We start from the raw sequence: 15,291 nt of genomic DNA on the forward strand, positions 1-15,291 counted from the left end.
ACCCCCTCTAAAGAAACTACCCAAGAAAATAACAGGATAGGTTTGCCACCATAAGTCAGAAATGACTTGAAGGCATGCAGCAAGAACAAATGGTTGGTGTGTTGGACTAATGCTCTGGAGACTAGAATTCGAATCCCTGTTTGGTCATGGAAACCCACTGGGGGACCTTGGGCAAGTCACACTCTCTTAAAGGAAGGCAATGGCAAACCCCCTCTGAAGAAATCCAAGAAAACCCCATGGTAGGTTGGTCTTAGAGTTTCCATAAGTCGGAAAGGACTTGTAGGCACACAACAAGAAATCCTTGCTGTTATGCAAGAGTCTGGTTCTCCCCAGACCCCAGCAGACTACAAATCCCAGAACTCCATGGCATTGAGCCATGGCAGCTAAAGCAGTGTCGAACTGCATTATTTCTGGTGGTGGAAGGTTTATCAAGATTATTTATTTTCTCACGAGAAATGATGGAAACAGGGAAGATGGTGATGGTGGGACGGCTCCGTCTGTCTGCTTTTCTGCCAAAGGGCCCTGTGCCAACACTGAAACCTGCTCCAGAAGAAAGACTGAAAGCTGAGCTGGAGGCAAACTGGTGGCAACCTCAGGGAACTGGGAACCGAAGAGACAGTTTGGCAGAAAGAGACAGTCAGGGAGACAAACCTTCCCTCCGGGGCAAGGAGGACCCACCTGGCGCAGATTGAAAAATTACAAGAAGAGCCAGCAGGTAGAGACACAGACAAGCTTCTGGCTCTTCCATAGTCCCGGGTCTAGTTTAGGTACCTTTATTATTACTATTATTATTTTTAATTAAAGGCTAATGATGAACTTGCTGGGCAAGAACCCGACCCAGGAGGCTCGAAACTGGGAACGTCATGAACAGGGTGCGGAAAGAAAGTAGGAATGAGAGATCTTGGACATACAGGGAGGCAGCGAGGAAGGATTTCTATCCTAAAAACTACTTCTGTGGCTCCCTGGTCATTTATTTTTTAATGCAAAGTTTATTATATCAAAAACGATAAGGGACACATACCTTACATGGAAACATTACACATATTGCAGACATACCTTACAAATAAGCCATTTAGACATGGTGTTTGTGGGTTTTTGGGGCTCTTCTAGCCATGTTCTAGAAGAGTTTATTCCTGATGTTTTGCCAGCATCTGTGACTGGCATCTTCAGAGAAACATCAGGAATAAACTCTTCTGGAACACAGCCACATAGCCCCCAAAATCCACAAAAAAACTATGGATGCTGGTCATGAAAGCCTTCGACTTCACAATATAGACATAGCTCGCAAACATACCTTACACATACCATACACCGACAACAACATACAATACTTCCTCAATTCCAACGAAGTCATAACCTTTCAATGATATCAACCATTCCTTCCTTTCTTCAGGTGACAGGTAACATTTCTACTTAACGTATTTACACATATTTACATCCCCTTAATCTATCTCTGTTTACTAAGTGTGTGTGAAAGTGAGCATCTAGAAGGTAAATATGGTAAATCGTTATTCTAGATTACAATGAGTGCAAGGATGGGGCCAAGGAAGTTATTTGTATGGGCAACAACTTCCAGAAGCCCCCAGCCAGTTTTGGGGATTCTGGGACCTGTAGTCAAAAAGTCACTTTCCCAGGATGTTGCACCAAGATGCTGGAGTATCTGCTGCTATTACCTATTGCTGTATCTCTTGCTCCAGGTTCGATTTGCACCAGGTGGGAACGGAGAAGGGGAGGGTGGGAGAAGGCGGTGCCAGGTATTGGCATTTATGAGTCGAGCAAGGCCTTGCTTGTCTCAAGAATGTGCAAACATATCCAAAAGCGTCTGCGAGCGCCCAGACTGCTGGAAGGAAACAGGGAATCCTAATTTATGATCAACGGCAACCCAGTTTATTCAGTCTGTGAAACCTGCTATTGTCATGCCCAGATAATTGGAATTTTGCTCAGGGCGAGATTAACAAGACCTTCTAACGCAGTCAGCAATTTACGGAAGATGGAAGCAGCCGCCTTTTGGTACCTCTCGTATCAGTACATCCGCTCTGGGCTTTTAGCCTGAACTGCAAGGAAATCAATAATAAATAAATAAAGGAAATATTCAGGGTCCTGAAGCTATTTTGCAACTAGGGTTCAGGGCCTTGCAGAGGACTTCCAATCTGTCTTGTAACTGATAATCCAAACTTGGTGACTTTTTCAAACAATAGCCTAAACCTTACTGTTAGTTCTGACTAGACTGACTAGATCAATTAGATTTGCCCATGTGTTGACTCACCATTTAACCATGGATTGAACAAGCCTACTTTAGTTAGGCTTAAATAACCTAAAGCAGTGATTCCCAAACTCTGGTCTTCCAGATGTTTTGCACTTCAGATCCAAGAAGCATCAGCCGTCTTGGCCATGAGCCTGGGATTCTGGGAGCTGAAGTCCAAAACTCCTGGAAGTCCAGAGTTTGGGAATCACTGCAAGGCACCAGTTCCTGTCTGATCTTGGACTTTAAGCAGGGTCAGCTCTGGTTAGTTCTTAGATGGGAGACGGTCAACGAATGCTAGGTGCAGTAGGCTATATTTCAGAGGAAGGAACTGGCAGAACCACCTCTTGTATTCTTGGTCTATGAAATTCAAGGGTTTGTCCTAAGTCAACGGGCGACTTGAAGGCACATGTGCGCATGCACAAACACACACTCTAGTAGGGACAAACCAACAAGACGCAACCCAGTTGAGGCTTCTGTGTTGTGTTCTACTCACCACTGCAAATGGTTGGTGCCACCTAATGGCCATTTTGCATGACGACAACTTTTTTTGTCAGTTGCTGCCATACTTTGTTGTCAATGTGTGCCTTCTGACTTATCGTGACCCTAAGGCGAACATCTCACAGGGTTTTCTTGGTAGTTTCCTCAGAGGGGGTTTGCCATTGCCATCCTCTGAGGCTGAGAGACTGTGACTCGCCCAAAGTCCATGTCTGAGCTGGGATTTGAACCCTGGTCTGCAGAGTCATCTTCCAATGCCTTTTCCTCCCCACACCATTGGCCGGTTGTATTGGATTTCTATTTTTATTATACCCACCATTTTGAGGCCACCTGGGCAGGCGTTCCAGTTAGCACCATGCTCCTCATGCCCACTTGGCAGCAGTTTAGAGGAGGGCATTCATGATGTAGTGAGTTTGAGCACTGGACTGATTCTGGAGATCAGGGTTTGAATCCCTGCTTGGCCATTGGGATCACAAGGCTCAGCTGGTCCAAATCCTTACCATGCAGGAATACACATATAAAGCACTCCCGGAAGATAGCCATCACTGCTTTTTTAAGACTTCCAACAAAGGAGAGTTTACTGCTCTCCAAGGCAGTCCATTGAACTGCTGAAGAGCTTTTACTGCCAAGGAGTTCTAGATGGAATGTCTTTTTGGGCAATTTGAACCCACTGGTCCATGTCACAGCCAATGGAGTAGCAGAATACAAGAAAACATGACCCTCCTTTATATATTTAATGATGGCTATCATATCCATCTTCTCTTGTTCATGCTAAACATAGCCAACTCTTTAAGCCATCCTTTATAAGACTAGGATCCATCCATCCATCTTTAAATGCAAAGGGCTCTTGTAGCATCTTTGAGTAAAAGTGGTAGCATAAACTTTCACAGACCTTATCTACTTCCTCAGATTTTGTTGTAATCTGTTATAATTTTGTTCTCACTTGTTATGAATGGCAGGAGCTTTTGGGTTTTTCAGAACGCTTTACCAGACTAGAAAAATGAAGGGCTGAGAGAAGAAACAAAAGAATAAAAAGTATGACCTAGTTTATTGGCCATCCCATCTCTCCGTGACTGTAAATTGGAGATTGCAGGCCCAACCGTGAAAACAGGTGTTTATGCTCCATTAATGGTTTCTCTCCATCTCCGCTGACTATACCCAGAGGACTTCTCATTCACTTTTGCAAAGCTCATAAAACCCTGAGATGGCCAGAGCAAAATGGTAGCAAAAAATTAAAGTGCCATGGTTATGTATAACTAATCATCCTTTCTGTTATTAAGGAGTGTAATGAAATTTCCTTTTGAAAATTACACATATTTGAAACAACCTGGTTTCATGGCATCCCCCCTCAGATCTCAGATTAATACCAAAAAGGCTGGGGGTTTCCAAAAACATGTTTTTTGAAGAAACAATTTTTGTGTTTGCAAAAAACAGAGGGTAAAAATGTACTGCCTGCCCATGGTGTTTTCTTGATAGTCTAGATGTGTTGAGACACTCTTTCTTCTACATGTATTTCTTACATCTCTGTCTTCTACTCAGCCCTGTCATAGAAGATGTGAACTTTACAAAGGGAGTTTCCTTGGTGTCCAGAAAAATGGAAGTGAACAAGAAAGTAAGGACCTGAGTGGTGGAGAACGAAGAAGTCCACCATGTCTCCCGTTTCCAATCTATCTGTATAGTTTGTTTTGTAGCATGGGCAGCTGCCTCTCAGATTACTCTCAGTCTGCAACAAGGACTAGCACCTTGTTACTTTTCAAAATACTAAGCTTAGACTTTTGTTTATGCTACTAGACTTCTGCACAAAAGGATGTGCATTTACATTACATTCCCTGATCACAACCATGGGGATCTTCAGACGTCCCCAGCCACAAAAACTGCTGAAAGGGAAATTGTCAGAGCAACAATCAGCAACCTTCATTAACTTAATGGGAGCTGGAAAGAGATTCGTGCTTTGACATCTCCTTCCCAAGGCACCAGACAAACTTTCACACATGGCTGACCAGGGAAAAGGCTTTTTTATTCAGGGAAGTAACAAATGCAAATACTAGAAAACACTCGTTGTGTAACCTGGACATCCGCCAGGTAGAGGGCTGTTTATCCCCCAAACCCTGGAGACAAAAAGAGGGAACAAACAGTACAACTTGAAGAAAGGGGGTGGCAGCGGCAACGAGAGTGGATATGTAAAAAGAGCCAACTTTCAACATAGTGGAGGATGAACCAAAACAGGGGAAAAGGGCCTTCTCTCCTTTTAACTCGCTAAAAATAGGATGTCCCTCCTACAATCAGCAACACCTTCAAGGGAGTACTAAAGATAATGTGTAAAATTATGGTGTAAAAGAAATGTGCCGCCCTAAACTTCAAAAGGGAAAGAGCTCCAGCATGCAAGAACCAGTCCTGTCTCCTTGCGCTCTGGCTACATGGTCTCTTGATGCTCCTTGTCTTTGTGCATTGTAACAATGAGAATTTCACCTACTTCCTGGAAACTAGGGCTACTCCTGGACACAGATGAGGATCAGTTTATGGTCAGCACATCACTTTGGATCTCGTGGCTCAGCTGGGTTTGGAGGTCGCTCAGCTTCTTCTTCAAGCCAGAGAGGGCTGAGAGGACGATGGTCTCGGGCCGCAGAGAGCCACAGGATTCCACGTTGTAATAAAACCTGGGAGAAACAAGAGTCCAAAAGTACGTTATGAGGAAGAAAGAGACATCCTCTTTGTTCAGGCTTCAGAGATATGGATTGAGTGGAGAGGCCTCTGAGTTAAGTTTCTAAACAGGAATGGCTACAGTTCAGCCTTCTAGCAAGCCTCCTCCAGATGGGATAGGCTACAAAGGCTGCATCCACACTGCAGAAATAATCCATTTTGACACTGTTTTGCCATGGTTCAATGCTATGGAATTCTGAGCACTGTAATTTTGTGAGTTATTTAGCCTTCTCTGTCAGAGAGCTCTGGTGCCGTAACAAACTACAAGTCCCAGAATTCTATAGCACTGAGCCATGATGATGATGATGATGGTACCATTACTTCTTTACCTCTCTGGCTTCCCATTGGGATCATATGGAGCCTGAGCTTCATCTTCATCTATTTCAGAGTATTCACTCTTTGGCCTAGAACAAAAAGGGGAAAGGAGTGTTCAGGTAGCAGTCTCACTTCTTCCTGTTCTCACTAAGGGAGGAACAAATGGACTCATGAACATGCTAGAACTACAGGTCAGCATTGAGTAAGGATAATGGGAAGCAAAGGCAGGATAGATTCAAAGTAGACCCCAGGTCGCACAATCACTAGGATGTGGGGAAAATCCAGCTTCACAGCCCTGGTTGCTCAGTCATAAAGGACATTCTGAAGTCTTCAGTAGTATTCAATAACTCATAACTTCTTTGGTAGTATTCCATAACCCAACCACATCACTGGGTTGCTGAGAAGGTAAAAACATGTCCGAAATGGCCAGAGAAAGCAGGGTCTAGAAAAGTAAGTAACACGCGCACAAACCAACCCAAGCATCTCTTGTTGCATAAGGAGCTTTCAGCAATGACAAGCAGGCAAATAACATTTAAACCAATTACTCCTTGTATAAAGATGCAATCAGGTTGAAATCAGTATAATGGTTGTTTGCATTCTCTTTTTTCTTTCTCTAGCTGTTCAACTAAAGTTGCCTGAGCATCTTGTTTAAATGAATTTACAATATCCAGCATGTGAAAATCCATCATATGACAATCCAAACTACAGGCCAACACTTGACAGTATCTGTTTCAACTCCTACTGCAGAAACCAGCGTTTGCAATGCATCCCCCAAAGGCTTGCTTTAGCTTGACCACGTATTTCTGGAAACTCACCATTCCTCCGGCTTAGGGTAGACGGTGTGCCGAAGTGCATTGTCCGGGTCATACTCAAAGGCCACTCCTGCAGTGGGATTCCACTTGGCATGCTCCTTGCCAAAGCCCTTCTTGGCATAGGCCCGAAGCCTCAGCTCCTGACCTTTTCGCAACTTGACAATAAGGATGTCTACAGAAAACAACCGTACAAATGTTCACAGACATAGTGGAAGGGTTAGAAAGCAGCTGTAATGCATCTGGACCAGTAAGTTCAATTCTGCCCTTTAAAAGCATCTCCCTCCTTTTAGAAGCCAAGCAGAGGCGGCATGGTTAGGGCTACTCTTACCACTTCAAATCCCATTTAGCTGCCTCAGTCACAATGCCTTTTGAACCAATCTTGCCATGAAAACCCCATGATCAATTTGGCTTAGGGTTGCTATGAATTGGGAACAACTTGAAAGCACATGACAACAACTACAATAGGCCTAAACTCCTCCTGAATTCTATACTTGGGCAAGATTTTGGCTCAAGATCAAAGAATCTCTTGGGCAAGAAGGTGGCACTTGACCTCCCCTCACTGGTTATATCCTATCCAAAAATGACAACAAAGAGAATAAACACAACATGATGTTGCTACTTCTTTCTGCAGGCCCAAATCTGCTTGGGTACATACCATCCTGCTCAACGTAGTCATTGGGGTCATTATCTCTGCTCCGGGATGTCACCTGTACAGGGCAGACATGTCAAGACAGTAATGACAAAATGGAAAGACAAATTCATATAAAACCAGCATTCAGTTTTCAAAAAGTTTTTATGACCCTGAGTTTTGCAGGCCTGTGTTACCAGCTCTAGCTCTCCGTGGGACTAAAAGCTGAGCATCTACGATTTATTGGCTTCACTCAGCTAAATCAATTCTATGGATTTCATGCTTCTGCCTCAACAATGGATGGACAATGTCCCTGTCAATTTCTGGCAAGGCCTCTGTAGATCAGGGGCTCTGTAGGAGGCAGCCAGTTCTGACTGGGGAAAAGCAGTGTCAAACATAGTGGTCCTGGATCTTAGCTGAAACCTTGCTAATTTCTGTGTGTAGCAAGGACAGAAAACCTGTGGCCCTCCAGACATCACTGGACAGAAGCACTTGACAGCAAAGACAAGGGAAGATGCAAAATGCAGTCCAACACCTTCAGAAGGGCCACAAGTTACACACCTTTGGTTTTTAGGAAAGAGAGAAAAGAAAGCTTTCTCATCCAATGACAATCAAATTTTTCAAACTAAGGTATTTCAAATATCCTTTGCTGGGTGCACTGGTAGAATCATAGAATTATAGAATCATAGAGTTGGAAGAGAACACAAGGACCATCCAGTTCAACCCCTGCCATGGTAAAGAAACAAATAAACAATGCTTTTGGGTTCCCCAGAGGCTCTCTCTTCTCTCCTTCTTGTCTTGGTTCATCTCCTTGTATCTTTTCATTTAGAGAAAAAGAGCAAAAAGACTTTGTTAAGACACAAAACAGCAATGTTGTACTGACTGGTATAACCCGAGGGTTGTTGGAGATGAGATCGCGAGACGTGACGTGACGGGTCTGGTCTTCGTTGCATCGGACATCAAGTGTAAACTCCACTGAACACTCAGGGCAAAACTCATCACAGGTGCAATCCTGAACAGAAAGAAAAAGAAGCAGTCCCAATGCCACTTGAAACATTTCCCATCAAATCAGTGTCATCAATTCTCTTCTGTCATCCCATATGAACCTGATGGCAATGGTTCCCATCTAGCGTTATTCCCATATTTGTCATACAGCCATTTACAGATTCAGGCTACATTTACACTGCAGAAATAATCCAGTTTGACACTGCTTTAACTGCCAAGGCTCAATGCTATGGAATCCTGGGAGTTATGCTACCGCAGTTCTCTGACAGAGAAGGCTAAACATCTCACAAAACTACAAATCCCAACATTCCATAGCATTGAGCCATGGCTGTTAAAACAGTGTCAAACTGCATTCTTTCACCAGTGCAGAGGCAGACTCAGTGGTTTCTCTTTCAATGCAGTGGTGAACCTGTTGTGAACTATCCAAGGTGCTAGACATATTGAGTAGATAGTTTATTTATTTAAAGTATTTATATCCCACCTTTCTCCCACAATGGGATTCTGCACAGTGGACAGATCCAAGCTAAATCCTAGAGCTAAAACCTAGCTCCATTCATACAGTGATCCTTCAAGAAACAAAGGACTCCAAAGACTGAGACTTAGACTCACCCTGGAATACTGCAGTTTATCAACAACATCATCACTGGTAAGTGGGATCAGACCTGGGCAGAAAGAGAAAGAGATGAGAGAAAACATCCATGTAGATGCCGGCGAGTAGTAAAAGACAAACTACTAGGAAGTAAACCTGTAGTTTTATATTCAGGTTTCAACACTAGGGAAGAAGTGGGTCCAAAACAGCAAAAGGTGGGGACAAATGTAAGAGAGAAAAGCCAGAGAAGAAAGCCTGAAAATACCATTCAAAACATTTCAATCATGTCATTTGATGGGTACTCACCTAGTCTATGCGCAATGAATTCATCATGGAGGACAGAAGAGTTGGCATCTATCTGCACCCAGTCTATAGCTGTGAACAAAATAACACGAACTGAGATCATGGTTATTTTAATTGAAACATCAGAAGAAAATGTGGGTGTATAGGCCACATCTGTACTATGAAATCTTGTCTCAAATTACTCTGGGTTCTGCAGCCTGGGGATGATACTGACAAGTTTTAATTCTCTGTGTGTATGTGCCTTCATGTCCCCTATAGACTTATGGCAACCCTGTGAATTTCATAAGAGTTTCCTTCGGCAAGGAACCCTTAGAGATGGTTTTGCCAGTTTTACGCTGAATTGCGGCCTCTTCATTTCAAACAAGGACAATACTGCAAATGTGGGATACACAGCCCTTGCACCATGTATGTATGAAAGTGTATGCGCATGCGCACCCAGGCAGATGCTTGTTCAGTGAATTATTTCCACAGATCAATGCAAAAAAGACATCATGATAAGTACCTATGATGGGAACTTCAGCGATGAACACTCTCCTGATGGAATTGGCTACTCTGGAATAGAAATATACAAAGATACATATCATAGCTATACTGGAGCTGTGCAGCATTCATCAATCCATTTTTCCCTTTCATCCCATCAAGCTGAATTAGAACAAAACCCAGTGTAAAAGCCCACAATAGGTTTGCCTTTGGGTTGCTGTCGTGATATCCACATTGTAGAAACCATCTGGATTGACACCACTTTAGCTGCCATGGCTTAATGTGATGGGATTCTGGGAACTGTACTTTATTGTGGCACCAGAGTTCTCCGACTAAGGCAAAAATGTCCCACGAAAACTACAGTTCCCAGAATTCCATAGCATTATGAGCCACGGCGGCATCAAACTGGATGGTTTTTGCAAACGCGGCCCCTGAAACTTGAAGGCGCACGACGACAACGACGACAAAGGCACCAGCGCTCTTTGAGGGGAGAGAAGGCTCAAGGCGTTGTGATACTACAAATCCCAGCATGGAATGCTGGGAATTGTAGTTGGTTGTAGAACCAGTCTGGGATGCTGGGAATTGTTGTTTATGGAGTGCTGGGAATTGTAGTTGGTTGTGTTATGGGATGCTGGTTTGTGGCCCCAGTCTGGGATGCTGGGAATTGTAGTCTGTTGTTTTATGGGATGTTAGTTCCGGCCCCAGTCTGGGATGCTGGGAATTGCAGTTAATGGGATGATGCTGGGAATTGTTGCTTGTTGCGCTATGATAGAACTTGGCTGTGGCGCCAGTCTGGAACGCCCTGTAATCTGTCACCTGGGCCCACAACAAACTCCCAGAATTCCATAGCCTTGAGCCAGACAAAGAGTGAAAGCGGTGCCAAACCGGGTTGTTCCTCCAGTGTGGACGCAGCCTTCCTTCCCTTCCCTTCCCTCTCTCTCCTCTTACGCCAAGTCGGTGTTTTCGATGATGAACTTGACGTTCTCGTCGCTGAGCTCCGTGATGCGGACCGTGGGCTGGTTGGCGTAAGGCATGGCCGCCGAGGAACAGAGGAGGACAACGGGGGACCCGAGCCTCTTCCTCCTCCTCCGTCTTCTTCCCAGGCGCGGCCTAGTAGGCCCAAACTGAAGCCGGCCCCTTTCCTCGCTCGCTCGCCCCCCAGCGGCCCGCCAAGGCCCGGTCCAATATGTGTATATGTCCCACTGCAGAAATAATCCAGTCTGACACCGTTTTCACTGCCCTGGCTCAGTGTTGAAGACATTTATTATTATCGTTATTATTATTATTATTTGGGGGGGCTTTGGAGTCGGCGAGAGGAGCATGCGGCCTACTCGTGTCTCCATGGCAACGAAGCCTGACTAGCAGTAACGACGGCGAGTTGCTGTTTATGTTTTTCACTCTGGCAACCTTACAAGGCGCCCTTTTCGTCTATTTCTTTATTTATTTCATGCAAATGAACACTTAGAAGAGCCACATTTGATGAAGGAGGAGCTACAACTCCCTCCTCGTCCTCAACAGTTTTGGGGGAAAGTTATAAGACTTGGTGAGCATAGCAGAGGAATGCGGCCTTCTCTTGTCTCCATAGCAACGAAGCCTGGCTAGCGGTAACCGCGGAAAGGCGAGGGAGGCAGTTCCATTTCTGCGCATGCGCGAACCCGGCGTCAACGTTCTCGTTCTCTTCACAGTTTCGCAGGCGCGCATGCGCGGCCGCGGGTGTTGCTGGGAGAAGAAGCCGGCGGCTGTGGGCCAATCAGAGCGCGCGGCGGGGAGCGGAGCTCCGTGACGTCAGAGCGCCCGGCTGCTGGCGGCGAAAAGAAGCAGAAGGAAGGTAGGAACGAGGCCGAACTGAGTCCAAGACACACTGCAGAAATAACCCAGTTTGAGACCGCTTTAACTGCCCTGGCTCAGTGCGAGGGAATCATGGGAACTGTAGTTCTCTGAGACATTGAGCCAAGAGCTCAGGGACCATAATAAACTACAGTTCCCAGAATCCTCTAGCATTGAGCCAGGGCAGTTAAAGCGGTCTCAAACTGGGTTATTTCTGCAGTGTGTTTTGATTAATGCCATGGCTGCCTGCTGTGGAATCCTGGGAGTTGTAGTTTGGAGAGCTGTTCCAGATGGGGCCTTAGTTACATTCATTGATTCTGATTAATTGCGTCTGACTGCCCTCAGACCCAAAGGGGAATGCTGTCTCTTTGCAGTCAGGGAAGTAAGACTTAACTGTCAACCCGCAGTTGCTATGGAATCCTGGGATTTGTAGTTTGATCATCTGTACAGTTTTGGGTCTTATTTACACTGCAGAAATAACGCTGTTTGACACCCCTTCAAATGCCACGGCTCCTTGCTGTGGAATCCTGGGATTTGTAGTTCGACAAACTGTTCAACTTGGGTCTTATTTACACCACACAATTAATACAGTTTGACGCCTTTTTAAAATGCTGACATACTGTTTATTTTGGGGCTAACCTTCGCTGCAGGATTAATGCCGCTTGATACAGCTTTAAATGCCATACCTCTTGATCCTACAGAAACCTGGGGCTTGTCGTTTGCTGTGGCGCCAAAGCTCTCTGGCAGGAAAGGCTGAGTGTCTCACGGAACTACAAATCCCAGGATTCCATAGCATGGAGCTGCGGCAGTTAAAGCATTGTCAAACCACTTTATTTCTGTAGCCTTCCCAGCCAGAGGCGGCCTAATTCTGAACACTAGCTGGGGACAAAACCTGCAAATGGTATATGGGAAGTCATTTCCGTTCTATGCTGTTTTGGCCTCACCTGAAATAACGCTGAGTCCAGTTCTGGGCTCCACAATTCAAAAGGGATGTTGAGGCGCTGGAGCCATGTGTCCACAAGAGACTGGTCTTGGAAACCATGAAGCCCTATGAGGAGAGACTTAGGGAGCTGGGGATGTTTAGCCTGGAGAAGAGACGGTTAAGAGGGGACATGATAGCCCTGTTTAAGTCTTTGAAGGGGTATCACATTCAGGATGGAGCACGGTGCACCATTCAGATCCCATTAATACACAGACACCCTCCCCCCCTTTGAGGCTTATATATAATCCGGAGCTATTCTGTCTTGGAAGGCAGTGCTCCCCAAACCTTTTTGGACCACTGGCCCCTTTCCTCTTGGGTGACAACCCTAGCAACCCCATATTTCTTAATGTTAGGCCTACTGTTCTATGGTACGTTCAAAACAACCAGTCTCAGTCTCTGCTTCCTTTGCCACCTGCTCACCCTGCAAGCAGCAACCAAGTAGCTGGCTGAGAAGTGACCGAGAAGCCTTTCGCCACGCCAGCCTTGTGGCAGAGGTGTCACTTGGTGGTATGGGGTGACGCCGTAAGTGGGGTGACACCACAGCCACCAGCCTAGCCATGCCACTCACTGTTCCTCCCTAAATGTCTTTGAGTGTAGCATTGACATACCTTGTAAGGCAGAGGAGCTCAGCAGAAGAGAAGGTGTGGCAGACAAGGGCTTTCCTTTCTCTGCCCACTGAGCTTCAAACAACCCTCTGGAAGCAGGAGATAGGGCTGGACTTCTATTTCCTCTCTTCTTCTGGTATGGCCTGGCCCCATCCGTGAGAGAGGGAGAAGTACGAGGGAGAACCAGGGAGTGAGTGAGTTTGAGGGAGGCTGCTCTCTACCATTGACGCAAGAGCCTCCAGCTTTGGGAGAGGAGTGCAGGAGGAATCTGTTCCTGCATTGGTTGGACTGGATGGCCCTTGGGGTCTCTTCCAACTCTGTGATTCTATGATCTGTGATCCAGGGATTCTTCCTCTTCAACTACCAAAGCAGAAGGCTATTGCATCTGTTCTGCTTTGGAAGCTGGACACTGCTGTCTCCCATTGACACACCAGCCAACCGCTTTGGGAATAGGAGGAGGAATCCCTGCTCCTGTAGCTGGAGGCTGCTGTCTCCCATTCTACCCACAGCCTTCTGTTTTACAAGTAAAGAGGAGGAAGGATCCCTGGATTCCTCCTGCTCTCCTACTCACGAAGCTGGTCTGTTGTGTGAATGGGAGACAGAAGCCTCCAGCTCCAGGAGTTAAGAGGACGAAAACATTGCTTAGGGGGTGCTTATGTCACAACTATTGCCATATAGGGAATTATTAAGGTGCAACAGTACAAAATTATTACTAATGATTCTGTATAGTCTGGAAGAGAATCTGGTGTATGTGTGTTCAGGGGGCTTACAGAGGCCACATGCTCTGGACTGGGGAAAGGCAGAGATTTGCATGTTGTATGTTGCTTTGCCATTCCAAAGTGGCTTGTCTTTGCCGCCATTTGCACCTTCTCACTCTGAACCTCACAGACACTTTTGCACAGATGGAAAATTTCAACCAGGAGTTTCTGCCCTAGTTACTGAAACGAATAATTTCTTTTGCAGTGTTATGCTGCGACGCTCAAGGGATGTGTTTGTGTGCGTGTGTGTGCCAAATCTTGCACTATTAATTGGAATGCTTTTAGCACTCTTTGTAGAGCAGGGCATGCATGAACTCTCCTGGAGTGCTAGAAGTAATTCTACTTCTAAGTACAGTAATAAAAGCAGAGTATTCAGGCAGATGGGAATGCAGCCATCCTAAGATGTGATGAATTGAAAAGCATTGAGCATTACCTAGGATCTTTCTCCTTGCCCCTGCCTGTGTGTGGGCTTGCATTCAAATAACACAAGGTTGTTTCCTTTACCGCTTGGGATTGTTTGCATTGCAAATGTGCATTGACCATTGGCAATATACCTCTTTTATCGGATAAACCTGCATTGCAGGGCTAGGGCTACTGTAACTGATAGGATCAATATGAATTCTCTGTTGTCTGGTTACTGCCTTGTTCTTTTTTCCTACTTGGTTATTTCAGAGGAGGTGGTCTTGGAAGCAATCTACTGGTATGACTAGTCTTCACTTTTTGCGTTGCTGCCTATTCAGCTGAGCAAGAACTTACTGTTTCATATACAAACGTGCCAGGAATGGCTCCTACTCAAGATTGTTCAAATGAATGGAATGGAGACAAGAGCACAGCTCAACCTTTCATCTCTTTCTTGTGTCTGCAGTGTCTTTTTGTGTGGGTGCAGTGCGAATTACAAACACTCGGGCGCGATTTCCACTTCCCTCCTGAAATCTGCCAATATGGGTGGGGCAAGAGGAGATGATAGGGCATGAATAGCTTTGTTATTGGAAAAAGAGAGTATATTGCCTATGAAAATGTGGCACTTTGAAGTAAAACATATGCACACGTTTGCACACGCATACAATTCTTTACCACACATTCAGAGAAGAGCTAACAAGGGGAGCTTAGTGGAAGTGTTGCCTTCAGCCCACAGGAGGGAAGTTGGTAGTTGTAAAGTACCTGAATTAAAAAATGCGTACATATATGTGCCAACATAAGAGGTGAGAGAATTTCCTATCTGAGCCTGTTCCAGGATATGTTTGTTGTGGGTTTTTCGGACTCTGTGGCCATGTTCTAGAAGAGTTTATTTCTGACGTTTCGCCAGCATCTGTGGTTGGCATCTTCAGAGAAGATGGTGGCAAAACGTCAGGAATAAACTCTTCTAGAACATGGCCACAGAGCCCAAAAAACCCACAAAAAACCATGGATGTTGGTCATGAAAGCCTTCCAATTCACATTGTTCCAGGATAACTGATCCATTTGTTCTAGGATAACTCATCAACGGTGACAACATCCTTAATCTGGAGTGAGTGCAAGAAGGTCAGAAGAGGAGTGATGGCGCATAT

At 45.3% G+C, this 15,291-nt stretch overlaps 2 protein-coding genes across 3 annotated transcripts in view; one reads left to right on the forward strand and one right to left on the reverse strand.

Annotated features, from left to right (window-relative positions):
- Positions 1–1,947: 1,947 nt before the first annotated feature.
- On the reverse strand, positions 1,948–11,000 carry LOC149306054 (DNA-directed RNA polymerase II subunit RPB3). 2 transcript variants are annotated; one of them, XM_089476842.1, is made up of 10 exons: positions 10,521–11,000; positions 9,595–9,644; positions 9,096–9,164; positions 8,810–8,862; positions 8,079–8,207; positions 7,223–7,274; positions 6,571–6,739; positions 5,770–5,844; positions 5,214–5,397; positions 1,948–2,054 (listed from the first exon to the last, which is right to left on the reverse strand). In XM_089476842.1, the coding sequence occupies exons 1-9, from the start codon at positions 10,604–10,606 to the stop codon at positions 5,253–5,255; spliced, it is 828 nt and encodes a 275-aa protein (XP_089332968.1). In that variant the 5' UTR covers positions 10,607–11,000; the 3' UTR covers positions 1,948–2,054; positions 5,214–5,252. The 2 variants fall into 2 exon arrangements, with proteins under 2 accessions (XP_089332968.1, XP_089332967.1); XM_089476841.1 differs by lacking the exon at positions 1,948–2,054 and having other exon boundaries at positions 4,737–5,397; positions 10,521–10,992.
- A 278-nt stretch (positions 11,001–11,278) lies between these two features.
- LOC149306055 (nuclear pore complex protein Nup93) overlaps positions 11,279–15,291 on the forward strand; it is a 58,590-nt gene continuing 54,577 nt past the window's right edge. The window contains exon 1 of the mRNA XM_089476837.1: positions 11,279–11,400. The gene's annotated coding sequence lies outside the window, so the exon portion shown is untranslated. The remainder of the gene's footprint in view (positions 11,401–15,291) is intronic.

This window comes from Sceloporus occidentalis, unplaced genomic scaffold, assembly GCF_023333645.1.
Source record: "Sceloporus occidentalis isolate IW3139 unplaced genomic scaffold, rSceOcc1.0.p SCAF_10, whole genome shotgun sequence".
NCBI lineage: Eukaryota > Metazoa > Chordata > Lepidosauria > Squamata > Phrynosomatidae > Sceloporus > Sceloporus occidentalis.